Source organism: Astatotilapia calliptera, chromosome 23, assembly GCF_964374335.1.
Source record: "Astatotilapia calliptera chromosome 23, fAstCal68.1, whole genome shotgun sequence".
NCBI lineage: Eukaryota > Metazoa > Chordata > Actinopteri > Cichliformes > Cichlidae > Astatotilapia > Astatotilapia calliptera.
The window spans coordinates 46633121-46649095 of NC_137443.1; the positions used below are offsets into that span (position 1 = coordinate 46633121).

Genomic DNA, 15975 nt, shown 5'->3' on the forward strand with positions numbered 1-15975 from the left:
GCACACCTCTTTAGTAACAAATTTTTTTATTACAACATTTCACTGCTTTTTTTTCTTTCCATTTCTGGTAATGGTTTGTGGCAGAGTAACATGACTGCTGGGAATATACAAAACTCCAAAAGAATTTCGCTCTACGGTTCAAAGCAAACACATGGAATCGATTGGCAGAATCATTTTTTCCTTTTCTCTCATTTGAAACAATTCAGAGACGACAAAAGCCATCCTGAATCACTCCACACAACAAACGAAAAAGGGCCAAAGCACGTTACATTTTCACCGCATCTCCCAGAATCTAGATGGCATCCGTTACACTTTCTTAAATCCTTGTGTACATACAAAAGAAAAAAAGAAAACACTGAAACAACAGTATCAGTTTCTTTTTCCAGGTTGTGGGGGGGGGGTACATTTTGGCCAGCGTACAGACGAAGTTGTGCATTTCCGAAAATTAGAAAAACAACAAAAACAAAACCAAAAAAAGCTTGACGCCTCAGCTTTGGCGCAAAAGCAGCCACACAGAAAGTTGGGTGGTGGTTGGTGGGTTTTGGTGAGACGGTGATGAGCTTCCTGGGACGCAGGCCACGCCCCATCCCTCAGGCCTCTCGCCCTCTTGACACTGCACGTCGATCTTGGTGGTCAAGGCGGTGTTAAAAGGAGAGACGTGCACATTCACGGACCATCTTCTGCACTCCCCTCCCTTCCCTCTCTGCCTCAGAGAAATCTTCCTCATCTCTTCCCTGGCGGAAGGACGGGCATGACGGTGGTTAAAGGTGACAGTAGTAAAGGGGTGGGGGTCGGGGTGGGCGCTCTGGCGAAGGCATCATCCATCCACAGGCTGTGCAGCTTGGTTATCGTTTCATAATTTCGGTTACAGAGTTATACAGCTAAAAAGAAGTGACTGAAAACAAGGCAATGCAGGAGGAGGGGTGAGGGGTGTACAGTGCATGACGGGAGGTGGGGGCTTCACGACGTCGCCTGCTTCTCCTGTTCGATGGCTGTGAAGGAGAAGAGAGAGGAAAGGAGGGGTAAGGAATGATACGAAAAGAATCGTGCAAAAAAGAGGAATCCAGAAGAAACGAGGACACCAACTTTCTTTTGTAGGCAGGGGATTCTTCTCCTGCGTCTCTGTCTTCTTCAGCTTGGACTTGTCGAACTTCTCCACCTCTGCAAGGTCGGGCTTGTCGCTCATTGTTGCAGTTAGTCTGAGAAAAGATGGAACAAGCAGGGAGATGATTAATATTATTCACCACGCAAAGTTGTGCAACAAAAAACAAAAGACTAAATATACACGGCACATCAAATCTGACATGTCAGTGGCTTTTATTTGATTTCTGGAAAGGGCAGAAAGCACCGAGCATGTGGACCGAGCTGACATTTTTAATCAGTAGAAGGGCGTTGCCTAAAAATCTCAGCCACCAGAAATCGACGGCTCGAGATGAAGTTGACTGCGCAACCGCAGACTACTTTTTCCCTCGAATGTGCCGCCGGTGAGTCCGCCTTCTTTTGTTCGCCTGCGGCTCAGCCCTGCCTGATTTGACTGCCTGCCATCCATCCCGTTACCCAACACACGCACACAAAAAGTGCGCACACACAACCCGGGATGTTGCACACAGGGAGGGGGGAAGACAATGAAGCCCGTCCAAGGCGTTCAGCGCGCATTTACATAACAATAGGAGTTCCCATGCTGGGCACAGCGAGGAGAAATATGAGGGAGAGAAAAAAAAAGGGGGAGGGGGGAGGGGGAGCCAACTTGTGCGCATTATTTAAAATATGACGCTGAGTGAATAAAAACTGTAATATTCTAAATGTTAGAAAATGTGGATTTATGAGCGTCCACTAGCATGGAAACTGCGCACAACATCCGCAAAATTCACTTGTTACGTACTTCTCCCTTTGGTGCGCAATCTTCAAGGAACCACCGCCCTGATTGGCGTTCAGCTGCTTCACCCAGCTCGTTAAAAAAAATTTTTTTTTTTTTTTTAAACCTCCACCCTAAACATTTGCTCGAACAAACCCACGAGGGAAAATATCTAAATGCGTGGTTTTATGAAGGGAACCAGGTGGGTGCAGGGCTCCCTCTCTGACTCTCTCTCTCACACACACACACACACACACACACACACACACACACACACACACACACACACACACACACACACACACACACACACACGCACAGCAACAAAGGAAATGGGCTGATATGCTTGAGACAAAGACGCTGCACACACGCCCACCCTGCTGTCACATTTACACTCTGGTGGGAGCTTAGAAAACCTGCAACCCTCTTAACTCAAGGACAGAAAGAAAAGAGGAAAGAATCTAATCATCTTCTGTCTCCTTTTTCTTTCTTTGCTGTGGCATCACTTTTGGCACAACATCCACTCCACTGCGCATTTACCCGCATCGACTCCGACAGTCTCAGCTCTCCCAGCTGCACACGGTGAAGCACAAAGAGGCTGATCACAAAAACAGAAAAGCAGCATGAGATGCCGAGCAGCTGTTTACTCACCGATGTGTCGGCTGATGTCTGGAAAGGTTGTGCTCGGCGCGCTGTTGCAGCAGTAGTGGCGCGTCTTTGCGCAAGCGTTAGATATACTCAGAAATATGCTAATGACATCTGACATCACCGCTCCCCCAGACCGTCCTCCGTTGCCCCCTGCTGGAGGAAAGCTCTGAATGCTCCATCCACACTCACACACACCACCACCTCTTGTAGTAAGCTCTTAGTATTATTATTATTATTATTACGTGACAGACGAAAGGAATGGAAAGATGTGGATTTCTGCTTTTTGTGTCTGTTTTTACTGTGAAATCCCCACTGAGCTGAATGGTACACTCCACTCCTCTAGTTTCATAACATGATGCCACTGCACTGAGTGCAACATCAGCACGCGTCTGACTGAGTGGCTCTTTTGCGTTCGCTCAGTTTGATCTGGAAATCGCTCTCTGAAGGCCTGACCTGTGGAAAATTGTTAAAAAACTGCGTCCTTCCTGATATGACTTCCACGTGCCACTGACTGCACTTCCATGCGTGCTGGGCTCCACCTGGTGGCAGCTTCATTTGAGCTGTGCGTCTCCCTCTTTTTGCAGCATTTCCACTGTGATTCATTTGTAGATTAGATTGGATTCAAGGTGAGTTTCTCCAAAGGATCTGCCTTTAAGTGGGAAATCCAACCATACGTTAGGGAGTTCTATACTAAATTGTGACCTTTGACCTCCCCAGAGACTCCCAGGACGTCTTTATCGAGACTGACTAAACTGCAGAAATCCATTCCCTCCACAGAAGGCATATTCAGAGGCTTTGATTAGGAAAATATAGACACAGTAATGCATCGATACATAAGTTCAGGTCTCTCTTTGAAGTCAGGCCTCTCTGAAGGGTCATCAGACCTATCCTGTCACACCAGCTCTCATTACGACCTCCTTCAATACATCCATGGTTCTTCTCTGTGGTCTTCTTTTCCTCCCACCTCACTGGCAAGAGCTCTGATACTGAAAGCTCTGTTTAGGCAGACTGCAGTAAAAACTGTGTTAAGAACAATGCATGTAAGTGCATTTGCCAAAAATGCAGCCTTTAAACTTTCTTCAATCACCTAGCAACAATTCAGCTTTTCTGCGTGCATTCACATAGTCGGGCTGTAAACAGGGTCAGTTAAAACAGTTAAAGGTGTGACCTCCTTTTAGACATCAGAAACAAGTCAAAGGGCCTCTGAGATAAAGATAAGACAGATTATTTATTTTTATCCAAGTAAGAGGTTCTGTGCTTTACATGAACTGTGTATTTGTGCAAGTTTACAAGTACTGTTCAATTGTTCTTCAACTCAAATATGTAATCAGCCAATCACATGGCAGCAACTCACCTCATTTATTTATGTAGACACATCAAGACCTGCTGAAGGTCAAACTGACAATCAGAATGGGGAAGGGAGGTGATTTAAGTGTGTGCTGGTCTGAGTGTTTCACAAACTGCTGATCTACTGAGAGTTTCCCACACAGCCACCAGAACAGAGTGAAAGAGAGAATCTCCAGTGAGCAGCAGTTCTCTGGGAGAAAACGTCTCGTTGATGCCAGAGGTGAGAGGAGAAAGGCCAGGCTGCTTTGAGATGACAGGAAGGCAACAATGACTCACATAATTTCACAGCTGAGCAGAAGAGCGTCTGAGTGTAAAATGCTTTGATACAGATGGGCTGCAGCAGCAGGAGGCCACACTGCGAGTCACTCCTAACAACAGCAATCTAAAGCTACAGTTCAAACAGGTCCACCTAAGCTGGATATTAGAAGACTAGAAAACGTCGTCTGGTCTGATGAGTCTTGATCTCTGCTGTAATATTCAGAAGGTAGAATCAGAACAGCTCCCTCTCCTGGTGGTGTAACGTGTGGGGGATATTTCCTTGGCACACTTTGAGCCCCTCGAGCATCGTTTAAACTGAACGACCTGCCCGAGTGCGTTTGCTGACCACGCCCATTCATCTTTTCACGGTTTCTTCCAGCAGGATTATGCACAATAACCCTCAAACTGGAGTTCACTGGACTCAAACGGCCTCCACAGTCACCAGCAGTCTCAGCTCGCTAAACTGGAACAGGAGGGTGTGCAGCCAACAAATCTACAGCAACTGTGTGATGCTGTCATGTGAATATGAATCTAAATCTTTGTTTCCAGCACCTTACAGGACAGTTAAAGCAGCTCTGAAAGCAAAAAAGGGGGTCCAACCAACTACTAAGGTGTACCTAACAAAGTGTCAGGTGAGTATATTCCACCCAAACTTGTCAGTTGAGAACACTTTAACCCCCCCATCTTACCACTTTTACAATGTTGCTGCTCATGTGTTTCTTTAGTGCCACTAAACAGGAGCGCAGAGATGATGAGGAGAGCGTCGGTAAGCCAATGTCAAAAGCTTTATTGTCAAAGCGTTACACAGATATTTATATATGTATATATAAAAAGAGAAGAAATCACATTTTCAATCAACCTGCAGGCAAATGTGACCCATTACAGCTGATTCACCTTTAAAACAAAAACAAATTACGGCTGAAATCGACACTAGAACAAAGCTCGATGCTCCATTTCTCATCGTGACCTCTTGGATTCTCGTATTCGTCGTTAAATCTCCTTTTAGTGCGATTCTCAGGAAGGAAGGCTGCCCTAACATCGTGCAGCTGAACCAGGCAAAGAAACGAGGAACTAAAACAAAGTGTTCGAGCTCTGACTCGACTGTGCCCGTGGTCACGTCGGTACAGTTACGCTCGCCATGCAGCTTCTGAACTACGCTCAGGAATACGGCGCTAAGCTTGAACTACCAGAATCAAAGTGTTAGAGTTCGGCTACAACTAGAAAACTTTCAGCAGCTCTGAAAAAGCAAACACTTCAGTGACAGCAGGGACGCGGATACATTTTCATGTTTTATTACTTTGTGAAGCATAAACACCGCTGACCCATGACACAGTGGAAAGCTTCATTTAAAGTGAGGTACAAATAATACACGGTGTTACATAAGGGACCCTTTGGTTAAAGTGGAGGCCAATGAGTGCTGGGCTCAAGGTTAGCAATACTGAAACTGAGAGGGGGGGGGGGCACAAAAAACTAAAAAAAGCTCATAAATACAAAGTTGGTCTTCGGAGGAGGAAGTGATATTTCTCTGTCTGCTGGGTGAGATGTAAAGGGCAATGTGGGCGTGACCTTTAAACAGTCACATGGGCTTTTGGCTGAAAGCCATCAGGCCTCTTTTGTTTTCAGCCTTAACTGGAGGTGTGCCCGAAAGCGTTGGCCCCGTGGCCTGACGAGCTCCTGTTCTCTACAAGGGCACGTGGCTGAAGAGGTAGGACACCGACTCGCCGTTGTGGGTTCTCCTGATGGCCTCCGCCAGGATCATGGAGATGTCGATGACCTGCAGGAAATAACGAGTTTGTAACGTGAGATAGAAAGTAGCACAAATCACATCTGCTGCAAGCCTCCTCCAGCCTTGCTCCTCTTCTTCTTCTTTTTGTTGCGCGGCAGCCGTGGCTGGCCACCCTGTTTGTGTATAAAACCCTTTTGTTTAACACATTTTAACAATGCTCTGGCCAGTGTTCGTCTAGTGAGCACAGGCTGACAGATCACCGTTTACCCCAACATGCTGGGTGTGAAGCACTCACAACAATTTACTCTGGAGGAGGCTGGAAAGTTTCCTGAAAGGAGCCTGATACGAGTCGATGAGTCACTGATGACAGCGATGCTGAGGGGAGTTGTTGAGCATTTGCAGACCTTTGCAGGTCAGAGGAGGCTTGGAGAGAGCAGTGGAGGAGAAAGACAGTAAGAAAGAGATGATGAAAATATGTAGAATGGTCATAGGAAAGAAAGAAAGAAATTAAAACCAACTTAACATCCATTTTTGTAAAGCTACATTTTGGTGTTTGAATTCTCAGGAATCTGGAAGTTTCTAACAGAATTAAAGAAAACCGACTTACAACAGCAACATTTCCCTGAAGGACAGAAACTGCAGACAAACAAAAGCTCAACCTGATGCCAAGTGTTTACCTCAGCAGCTGTCAGCTAAGAACCAGGCCTGTAAAGCTGAACAGGTCATACCACTGGATGTCACTGTTGTATTATGATCTTACACTGTGGTTCTACTCAAAAGCTGAGCATTTGTAACCACAGCAGAACTACATGAGGGAGTTTGAGGACCTTCAGCTGCAGTTTTACACCTAATTAGCCAAATGTAGTTCCTGGAAATCCAAACAGGATCCACACTATCCACCGCTGCAGGTCTGGACACCTTTATCACTGCCAAAGTGGTAAACTGGTAGAATAAGCTGCTGCACTGCTGTAGCCAGTGACGATCCCAACCAACCGAACATCAGTCGGTTGAGTTCTGTGCACCATCTCATCTAAAGACGGCAGCTGTTGTGTATACCTGTATTTTCGGGCAGGCCTTCATCTTCTCCTCCTGCGGGATGGTGTTGGTCACCACCACAGCCTCGAACGGGGCGCTGTTGATGCGAGATATGGCCGGCCCTGAGAATATGCCGTGCGTGAGGATGGCGTAGACCTTCACAGCTCCAGCATCGATTAGCCTAAAAGTGGAACAATTACCAAAAAAAGTCACTACATTTATACATAAAACGAGCCAAAGACAAAACCATCTAAGTGACACCGACTTGTCGGCAGCGTGGCAGATGGTCCCGCAGGTGTCGGCCATGTCGTCCACCAGGATGGCCACGCGGTCCTTGACGTCACCGACCAGCACCATGCGGTCCACCTCGTTGGCCTTCTTCCTCTCTTTGTGGATGAGAGCGAAGTCCACATTCAGACGGTCCGCGATGGACGTCACGCTGAGCGGGGGACAGGAAAGAGGAGGGACATGCACAGACTCAACCCTTAATTGCTTCTCAAACAAGTCGACTACAAAGCTGTGACTGAAATCCCCGCAGTGCGCCCTCGTTTCTCTACAGGATGACATCAAATAACTTCCAAAATGGCAAGCAGTTGGCAAACTAAGCAGATGATAATCACCGAGGTTCTGCTGATTTCTCCTAATGTCACTGTGAAAAGACTCGGAGCTAAAGCTTGAATCAGCACATCACTTTCCCCCTACACTAAACATTGAAGTATATTTTCTACACTCAATACAAACGAATGGCCAAACAGATGGGGGGGGGGGTCAGTGCAGTCTGTGTGTTCTTGATATGACCAGGTGCACGGCCACTTTCAGGACCTTTGATGTGGTCGGAGTCCAGTGTTGGGAAGGTTACTTTTAAAATGTATTCCATTACAGATTACCGAATACATGCCCCAAAATGTATTCTGTAACGTATTCTGTTACGTTACTCAATGACAGTAACGTATTCTGAATACTTTGGATTACTTAATATATTATCATGCTTTTTACAACAACGTGAATGTACTATTGCTGTGTGATTTATTACTATTACTGAAGGTCCGCGACTCCGAACTGTAGTAAAGGGACCTCTGACTAATACGGCGGGGTCCCTGTCGGCTCGTAGCCGAAAAATAGCTTTACTTTGTTGTGTGGGTCAACTTTTCTTGCGAGAGACAGAGAGAGGCGTTGAAAGGCTCCAACGGAACTTATTGTTTCGGAGGAAAACACGAACACGGTGTACAGTCGAGTCTTAATAGCTTACTTACAACTGGGCTCGTCAGGCACTCTTCTTGGCTGCAGTGGTTATTATTATATTTACATGCTTCCAGCTCCCGTTTCTGCTCGATGACAACTCGTACCTTTCCACTCCCCTTTTTCTCCCTCCTCGCTCACAGACCCATAACGTGTATGGCAGTCCATTCTCCCTGCAGCACGGACTACACTGCCCATGATGCTACATTCTTTAGAGCTATGCTTGTAGCATTCTGCCTGTTAGCTTAGCACAACAACAACAACGAAAAGGCGCTCTCTCACCCAGGAAACACACAGTCGCAGAGAGAGAGCGTCGCCCTGTAACCATGGCAACCGTAACGCTGCCGCCTGGAACAACAGAACGTAGCTGTCAAACAAACCCAAACAGTCCTGACCCGCGACAATATGAAACAGGAAAGTACCGCAGTGTAATCCATTTATTTCAACAAAGTAACTGTATTCTAAATACCACCTTTTTAAACGGTAACTGTAACGGAATACAGTTACTCATATTTTGTATTTTAAATACGTAACGGTGGTACATGTATTCCGTTACTCCCCAACACTGTCGGAGTCACATCCCTCAGAGTTTTGTCTTAGCCACCGCAGCACGATGCTACCTCCATCATGCTTTACCAGTCATGCACCAATCAGATGACACTGGGCAGGTGATAAAATATAATGTGACACATAAGAGCCTTTTGTCTGTTTTTTTATTGCCTCTTTTCCACCAGCATAGACCCAACCGACTATTTCAGTTGTTTTCCATTAGTACCACTTCAATGTGGGTGGAGTTGTTATAGCAACGTGGCCGGGATGTCCTGTGATGTCATTTTATGTGACACAAACACAACAATGGGGCACATCGAGGTGATGGTACACCTGCTGCTAAACAGATGGTAAACATCTGCACCTTGTCGTTGGTTAGTGTGGAATAATTTTCCTCGTCCAATCGGTGGCCTGCAGTCTGCTGACGTCACGTCTTAAATGCTACCACCTAATAATGGGAAACCCTAAAAACAGAGATGAGCCAAGTCAAGCAGCTGCTGGTGGAAAAGAAGCTTTTTACTAAGGGGGAGCTCCAGTCCAGCTTTTATGGCCTTTACTCCCCCAGCGTCGCTGTTTGGCCAGCGGCCCTTACTCCCCTTCAGGAACCTTCCATGAGGCATCATTCTTTTGCAGTGATCCCATAACGTGTGCTCAACACACTCCTGCCTCAGCTCTGTGGGTCATTCCTTCAAGCTCATGATGTGGTTTTTGCTCAGTCACCATCAGCACTGAGGCTTTACAGACACGTCGTTGCTGAGGGCGAGTAACACAGCCCCAAAATGACATCACAACACTCACACAGAAAAAAGAAATACTGAACCGTGTTGTATCGGCGACTGCAGCTCGCAGACGGCAGCATTTATTAGAGCAAACACGACTTTTCCAATGAGCCGCTGCCACTGACGACACGCTGTTTAATTTAAAGAGTAAATCTACTGCTGCGAGGTGCCAGCAGCTGCAGCACAGTAACACAACTGCAGTGACATAGCATAAAATGAGCCTGCACGAGACAGTCTCACACTAGAATTGAAACTGAAAACATTTTTCTACCTGGGATCTTCGTGTTGGGTCGAGCGCTTTAAGGAGTTGCTTAAAGCCCTCCTTTACCATCACATCAGTAACTTTCATCCACAGCTCGAGGGAAAGGACACGCAACGCATTGCTATATCGCTGATAACGCAATATAATGATACAATTGCGTACAGTCAGATATGGCACAGCCTTGCACGTCACGCTCTTGCGCACCCAAAGCTGGACTCCAGTCATGATCCAGAAACCTCTCAAAGACGCTTAGGAGACACAGGCATGATGGGACATGAAGTTTGAATTTGAAGACGGCACAAATAAATAAAAACAGTGGTCACAGTTCACTGCATACAGTCCGTCTGCAGCTTATTAGCATTTCACATCATGCAGAGATACGTGGTGCTCCTTAACCCCGCTATCTCGTGTCGCTGCGGCTTACCGTTTGGCTCCTCCTGCATCTGGAGACACGATGATACAGTTCTTCCACTCAGGAATGTGTTCTTTGATCCACTGCAGGACGGCGGGCTCGGCGTACAGGTTGTCCACAGCAATGTCGAAGAAGCCCTTAAAAACCGGACCAGAGTAAAACGACAATTAGCTCTTTATGCATGCAAACACAACACGTGTAGCACAAATAGAACTGGATCAAAGCATACATTCACCTTCAAATCACTCTAAGAAACTGTTGCTGTGAAACTGGCAGCTTCGTATGAAGCTAGCAGCAGTATTAGGTCCATCTACAAGCACCTGTGCAGCCGTGTGTGAGACTTAGAGGTGCTAACAGGCAGATTTGATGGTCTTTATGTGGCGATTTCTCAGTCTGTACGTCAAGTTTGGCAGTAAGAGGTGGAAACACTGGTGCACCAACCTGGATCTGTGACGCGTGGAGGTCCATGGTGATGATGTGGTCCGCACCAGCCACCGACAACATGTTAGCCACCAGTTTGGCTGATATGGGTGCTCGGCTCTGAGGAAGCATTGAGACACAGTCGTTGGAGGCAAGTATGCACGGGTAAATACGCCGAAAGGACTTTCCCCCTCCTATATGGTGACCATACTGTTTGTATAATCATTTTATGTTGACTCGCAGCACCTTTGAACATTTGTGCTGATGTTAATCAGCCGGCTTTCATTTTCACACATTTTATTTACAAAAATGAAACTAAAGCTATAAAAGCTCCAGCAACCTAAATAAAACCCCTCCCTTGTTTTGCTACAAAGTTCAAAGTTTGTGTGTTGTGATTGTCAGCTGCTGAAGGCACACGTAGACGGCTCCGTCCTTGTCAGAGTCCTTGCTTTGGGGGTCACCCCAGCAATGTAGGTCTGGCTGCCGCTCGGGGCCTGTGCTGTTTAGCTGCTGCGTCTACTCGAGAGACGCGTCAGGGCTTGTTGACAGAACACTCGAATACGTGTTCATGACGGTGGAGCGGCGCTTAGGCCGGTGATTAGACTAAATGTGGCGCTTGGATATTCATGATGGCTAGATGCTCACTGCACCAGGATAAAGTGAGCAGCTGTGAGTGGAGTCTGAAGTACGTGAGATAAAAAGATTTGAGCTGTCAGGAGGACGTTCATTATTCACCTGAAACACATTACAGCTCTGTAGGAAGTTAGACCTGTTTTCTCCATCCATCTATTTCCTTCCACTTATTTATCGTGGAGGTGGGCGGCCTCAGGGATCCAGCTTTTTCAGCCTTGATCAAATTCAACTTAAAAATAATAATAATAATAATAATAATAATAATCTAGCACAAAATGAGCTTGTTGTTCAGAATGAATGTGGTAAATATGGCTATTATATCCTGTAGTGCAAAAGTCACAGCTCGCAGATTTGTTGTCGCTCGTGCAAACAGAACAGAAATACAACATATAGGACAAAAACTGAGTTTGCACAATTCTAATGAGCTTGAAAGTCAATATTTACCTTTGTATTTCAACACAGCCTGAACTCAAGGCCGGCTGTCTTGTCATATCTGTCAGTAGTATGTGACTGATCCCCCCCATCACTGCTGCCACTGATTTTCAGTCCAGTTCTTGTGTAATCTGACACCATCAGCCTCTTCTCCTGTTGCCCTTCTTTAAGAACAGTAACCTGACAGCCACCAACACATGCACTATATTGGACAATATATGTACTACAAATCCCAGCGACAGCTTGGCTGTTTGTGTTGTGAAATGTGAACCGGGTTAAGTTTGTATAGCGTTTCCAAATGAACAGAATCTGGCAGGAAGCCTGAAATCGGCACGTTTTTAAAGTAGAATCTTTATCTGGTGAGGATGAGGTAAGAAAGTGTTCACAGAGCTTTGACCCTCACGTGCTACGATGAGACTTTATTAGATAAGTGGAGCTCGGCGCACACGCAGGCAGAGTGAAGGTGGAAAGCAAGGAGGAGTCCGACAGGACGCTAATTCGCTGGATCAGAACCTCTGCAGGTGCTAATTAGTTGAAAACCGCGTCCATCTCGCTGCTTCGTGCAGACGTGATTCTCCACACTCATCACACCAACAACTGTGGCAACACAAGATAATGATTTACAAGATCAGCAGCTTGAGCCGGTTTCTGACACGTCAGTCTGCCTGCAAACCGACGCCGCTGCTGACCTTGAGGGATTTCTTATTAAAACGTCAGTGCGATTAAGTTAATGCGTCAACCTGCCAGAGGGGAAGCAGAAACGTTCTCCGAGGACCTGTTTGGTCTTGTTCTTGAGATTTTGAAATCTGCATTTTAACGTCTCCTACAAAGACAGATTTTCACTCATTACCCAGCAGCCTCCACTCGAGCCGGCGCCCACAGGACCATTTATGTTTGTATAAGCTCACAGCTGCACTGCAGCCTGTGACTAAATGCCAGTTTACAGGATTAAAGTCATATAAATATATATGTGGCTCGCAGGAACAAGCAGAGGTGACGTTTGTACTTTTGGTTCTGAACTCTTTCTGCTGTTAGGGTTTCAGAGTGGTGAGGCGTTTACCTTGTCCTTCTTGTCCTGTCGGGCGTAGGGGAAGCAGGGGATGACAGCAGTGACACGGGATGACGAGGCGATCTTGCAGGCGTTTATCATGATTAGCAGTTCCATTAGGTTGTCGTTAATTTCCCCACAGCCGCTCTGAATGATGTACACGTCTTCACCACGCACACTTTCCCCAATTTCCACACTGTATAACAAAAATGCAGGCAAAAGAATATATTTTACATCCACACAGACACACGACCCTGTGATCTTTGAGTAAAACGACCAAAGAAACCCACAAGACTGAAGAGACAATGAGACATTTGACAAAACGACCAAAACCACACGTAAACAGACAATTCAACCAATGTGGTACAAGACCACAGAGACACAACAAAAGCCACAAAGACTTTAAATGACCACAAAAAAAGAGAGATGAGAAACAAGCTTTAGAGTTTCTAAAGACGCAGAACGTATCCTCAGAGTTACCAAAGAGACTCAAAGCAAAACAGTCAAAAAGATTCAAAGTCACCAAAAACAGACTCAAAATGACGCAAAAAGGAAAAAACGCATAAAGAAAACCCACAGCGTAAAAACACTTCCAAAGAGATACAAGTCAGAGGCACAAGACCACAAAGAGAAACTAAACAACACTAAAAAGCCACAAAGAGACTTTAAAAGACTCGAGACAGAATATAGCCTCAAAACAAGCCCAAAAATCTCCAAAAGGCCAAAGATGCAAAATTACCAGAGACATAAACTGAGCACAAAGACAGAAACATAACTTTGGTGTCTTGTTGCTTAAATCCAGGTAAAAGAAAAACTCAAGGATGGATCAGTCAAAACAACAACAACAACAACAAAAAAAGCACTCGACCACTTTATATTATAAATCTGATATTAAAACTACAGGATTCTGTGATGCTCAGAAAATCCCCAACAATACATTTACCTTTATATTGACACTCACACAAACTGCACTGTGGGACACTGCAGGTTTTAGTGTTAAAGGCCAAGTCTGGGCTGAGTCCCTCTGCTCAGGTTGAACATGTGAAGCTGACAGTGTGTGTGTGTGTGTGTGTGTGTGTGTGTGTGTGTGTGTGTGTGTGTGTGTGTGTGTGTGTGTGTGTGACATTCCTCTGTGGGAGATGACCAAGTCCCGTCAACCTCAGTCATGTGATCACTGCACGCACAGCTATGCAGAGGGAGAATCACGATTAGACAAACAGTTAATAGAACTTAATTACATCAGCAGAGGCTGTGCAAACACTGATACTGTATATCGCTCCAAGTCTGCAAAGTTAGTCCACTAATAGCCTCAAATTCTCCCTTTATCCTCCATGTCTGGGTCTTTCAACTCCATCAGCTTGAGCTGAGTAACAGAGTATTTTCCCCAGCCTGATCATCAAGGGAAAAAGAGCACAAATAAAAAGTCTCCATGCCGTTTTATTCCCAGGGATTTACGCTCTTGTTTTTGTCACAAAGTGAAGTCTTAGTCAGAAGATTTGAGAAGAGCCGCCATCGCCTCCCTTTATTGTGAGAGGATGAGAAAATAATCTTTGTTTTGTGTCGCACAAACAGCTGCGTTCCCAGCAGAGCAAACACGCCGCAGATAATCAAGAGTTTCCCTGGATTTTTGTTTTTTAAAAGCTGTGAATGGAAAAAGGATCCAGACACCTTTAAGAGAGACTGCAGATGACCAAACAACAGATGCAGTCGAGTGCATCACACAAGGAAATCCTCTCTGAGTAACCCCCCCAGCAATGAAATGGTCACTGCAGCCCCCCCCCCCCAAAAAAAATCAAGACACTACATTTCTCGTGTTACTCCATCCAAAAGAAGCCCAGCAGCTCCATATGTGCTGAATTTGAAGCTGCTGGGGGCTGAGAGCTCGGGGTCAGCACAAGCATGCAAACATGAAACCAAAAGGTCATCATCCCGCAGGAGAGTTCAGACAGGCTGCACACATTCAAGTCCACAAGCAGTAAAAGTAATAAAAGCCCCGTGGAAAGCTGAAAGTTATTAAACAAGGGTCGACGCATGCGTGTGGGCACTGGATAAACTAAAGGTGAGCTCGGTATTGTGGATATAAGCTCAAATTAAGCGCATGTGACACAACCAGTGGACAGTTAACCATCTTCCCTCATACACAGAGGCAGCAGAAACAAGCTGTGCTCTTATTTAACATGTAACGTATCTCTGTGGCTGCTGTGGACTTTTTAAATGTATGCTAATGCCTTCAGATGCCTTTAGCTATATTTCGGTCTATGAAGTTAGCAAGCTAACTCAAGAGTGTGTTAAAATGACAGCGGGGTAAACCAGCATCCATTATCGGACGTAGTTGACCCCCGTACATCAGCGCACTTTAACCGAGACAACGACGAGCGAGGCTTGAATCAGTTATACCGTAATAACCACAATTTAACTTAAATTATTTAACAGCAGTAACAGCCTGTTCCCTTCTCAACAGTAGCGTTTTCCTAGCTAACAGAAAATCCCTTTAAATGGCTACAAAGCCGAGTTTGATAAGACACGAGCTCGTTGTGGAGTTTGCGACGCAGATACAAAATACGGCATTAAGTGTTACGTGACGCTGGTTTACACCTGTTGTTTTGAACGCACGCAAGACAGGTGAACAGAGCATTTTAAGTAATAAAACAAGTCCTCAATGATAAGGATAGCGCAGGTGTCCGATAAAGGACGCCCCAACTTTAGCAAGCTAACCTGCTATGTTTACATGTGGTTAGCTAGTCACGTGTAGACGTGAATAGTAAACTATTGTTAGCCAGAAGCTAACCCTCCCACATGGGGACACCGAGCCAAAGCACTGAGGGCAAAAAGAGAAGACAAACCCGTTACGCGTTAATGTCAAGATAACTAGCATAGTCTGCAAATCCCAAATATACTCACCATGTCTCCTGGTTGCTGAATTTCTTCGTTATCACTTTCCCCAGCTCCAGTCCCAGCCGATCCGCCACTTTCTGGGACAGGTCGTGGTGGGAGCTCCCGCTAAAAAGCACGATGTTAGGCATGTCCAAAAACCTGGAGCTGCTTGTTCGAGAAAAAGAAAAATGAAGAAAGGTATAAAAGACACGAGGTGTCCCCGCTTTAAGGGTGCTTTGGGGGGAAGAGAAGGGGGAAGAAATGAAGCTTAAGGTTGGAGAGTGAGCATCGCACCGCTGCTGGGACCGTCGGCGGAGAGGAAATACGAGCTCAGCGTTTGCACGGTGAGGGGAAGTGCCTGCCCCTCATTGGACGGCAGAGCTGTCCACTTATGAATGAAGAACGTTATCTCAAGACATCTTTCAAATCGATCTTTTTATTGGCTTACACTGTCCCAG

The 15975-nt window shown here is 45.8% G+C and overlaps 1 protein-coding gene across 1 annotated transcript; it reads right to left on the reverse strand.

Annotated features, from left to right (window-relative positions):
- Positions 1-4875: 4875 nt before the first annotated feature.
- On the reverse strand, positions 4876-15929 carry LOC145424051 (ribose-phosphate pyrophosphokinase 2-like). Its single transcript, XM_080296840.1, has 7 exons — positions 15545-15929; positions 12656-12839; positions 10552-10650; positions 10123-10247; positions 7135-7308; positions 6891-7050; positions 4876-5882 (listed from the first exon to the last, which is right to left on the reverse strand). Exons 1-7 carry the CDS (start codon positions 15664-15666, stop codon positions 5790-5792), a joined length of 957 nt encoding a protein of 318 aa, XP_080152966.1. The 5' UTR covers positions 15667-15929; the 3' UTR covers positions 4876-5789.
- Between the last annotated feature and the right edge of the window lie 46 nt (positions 15930-15975).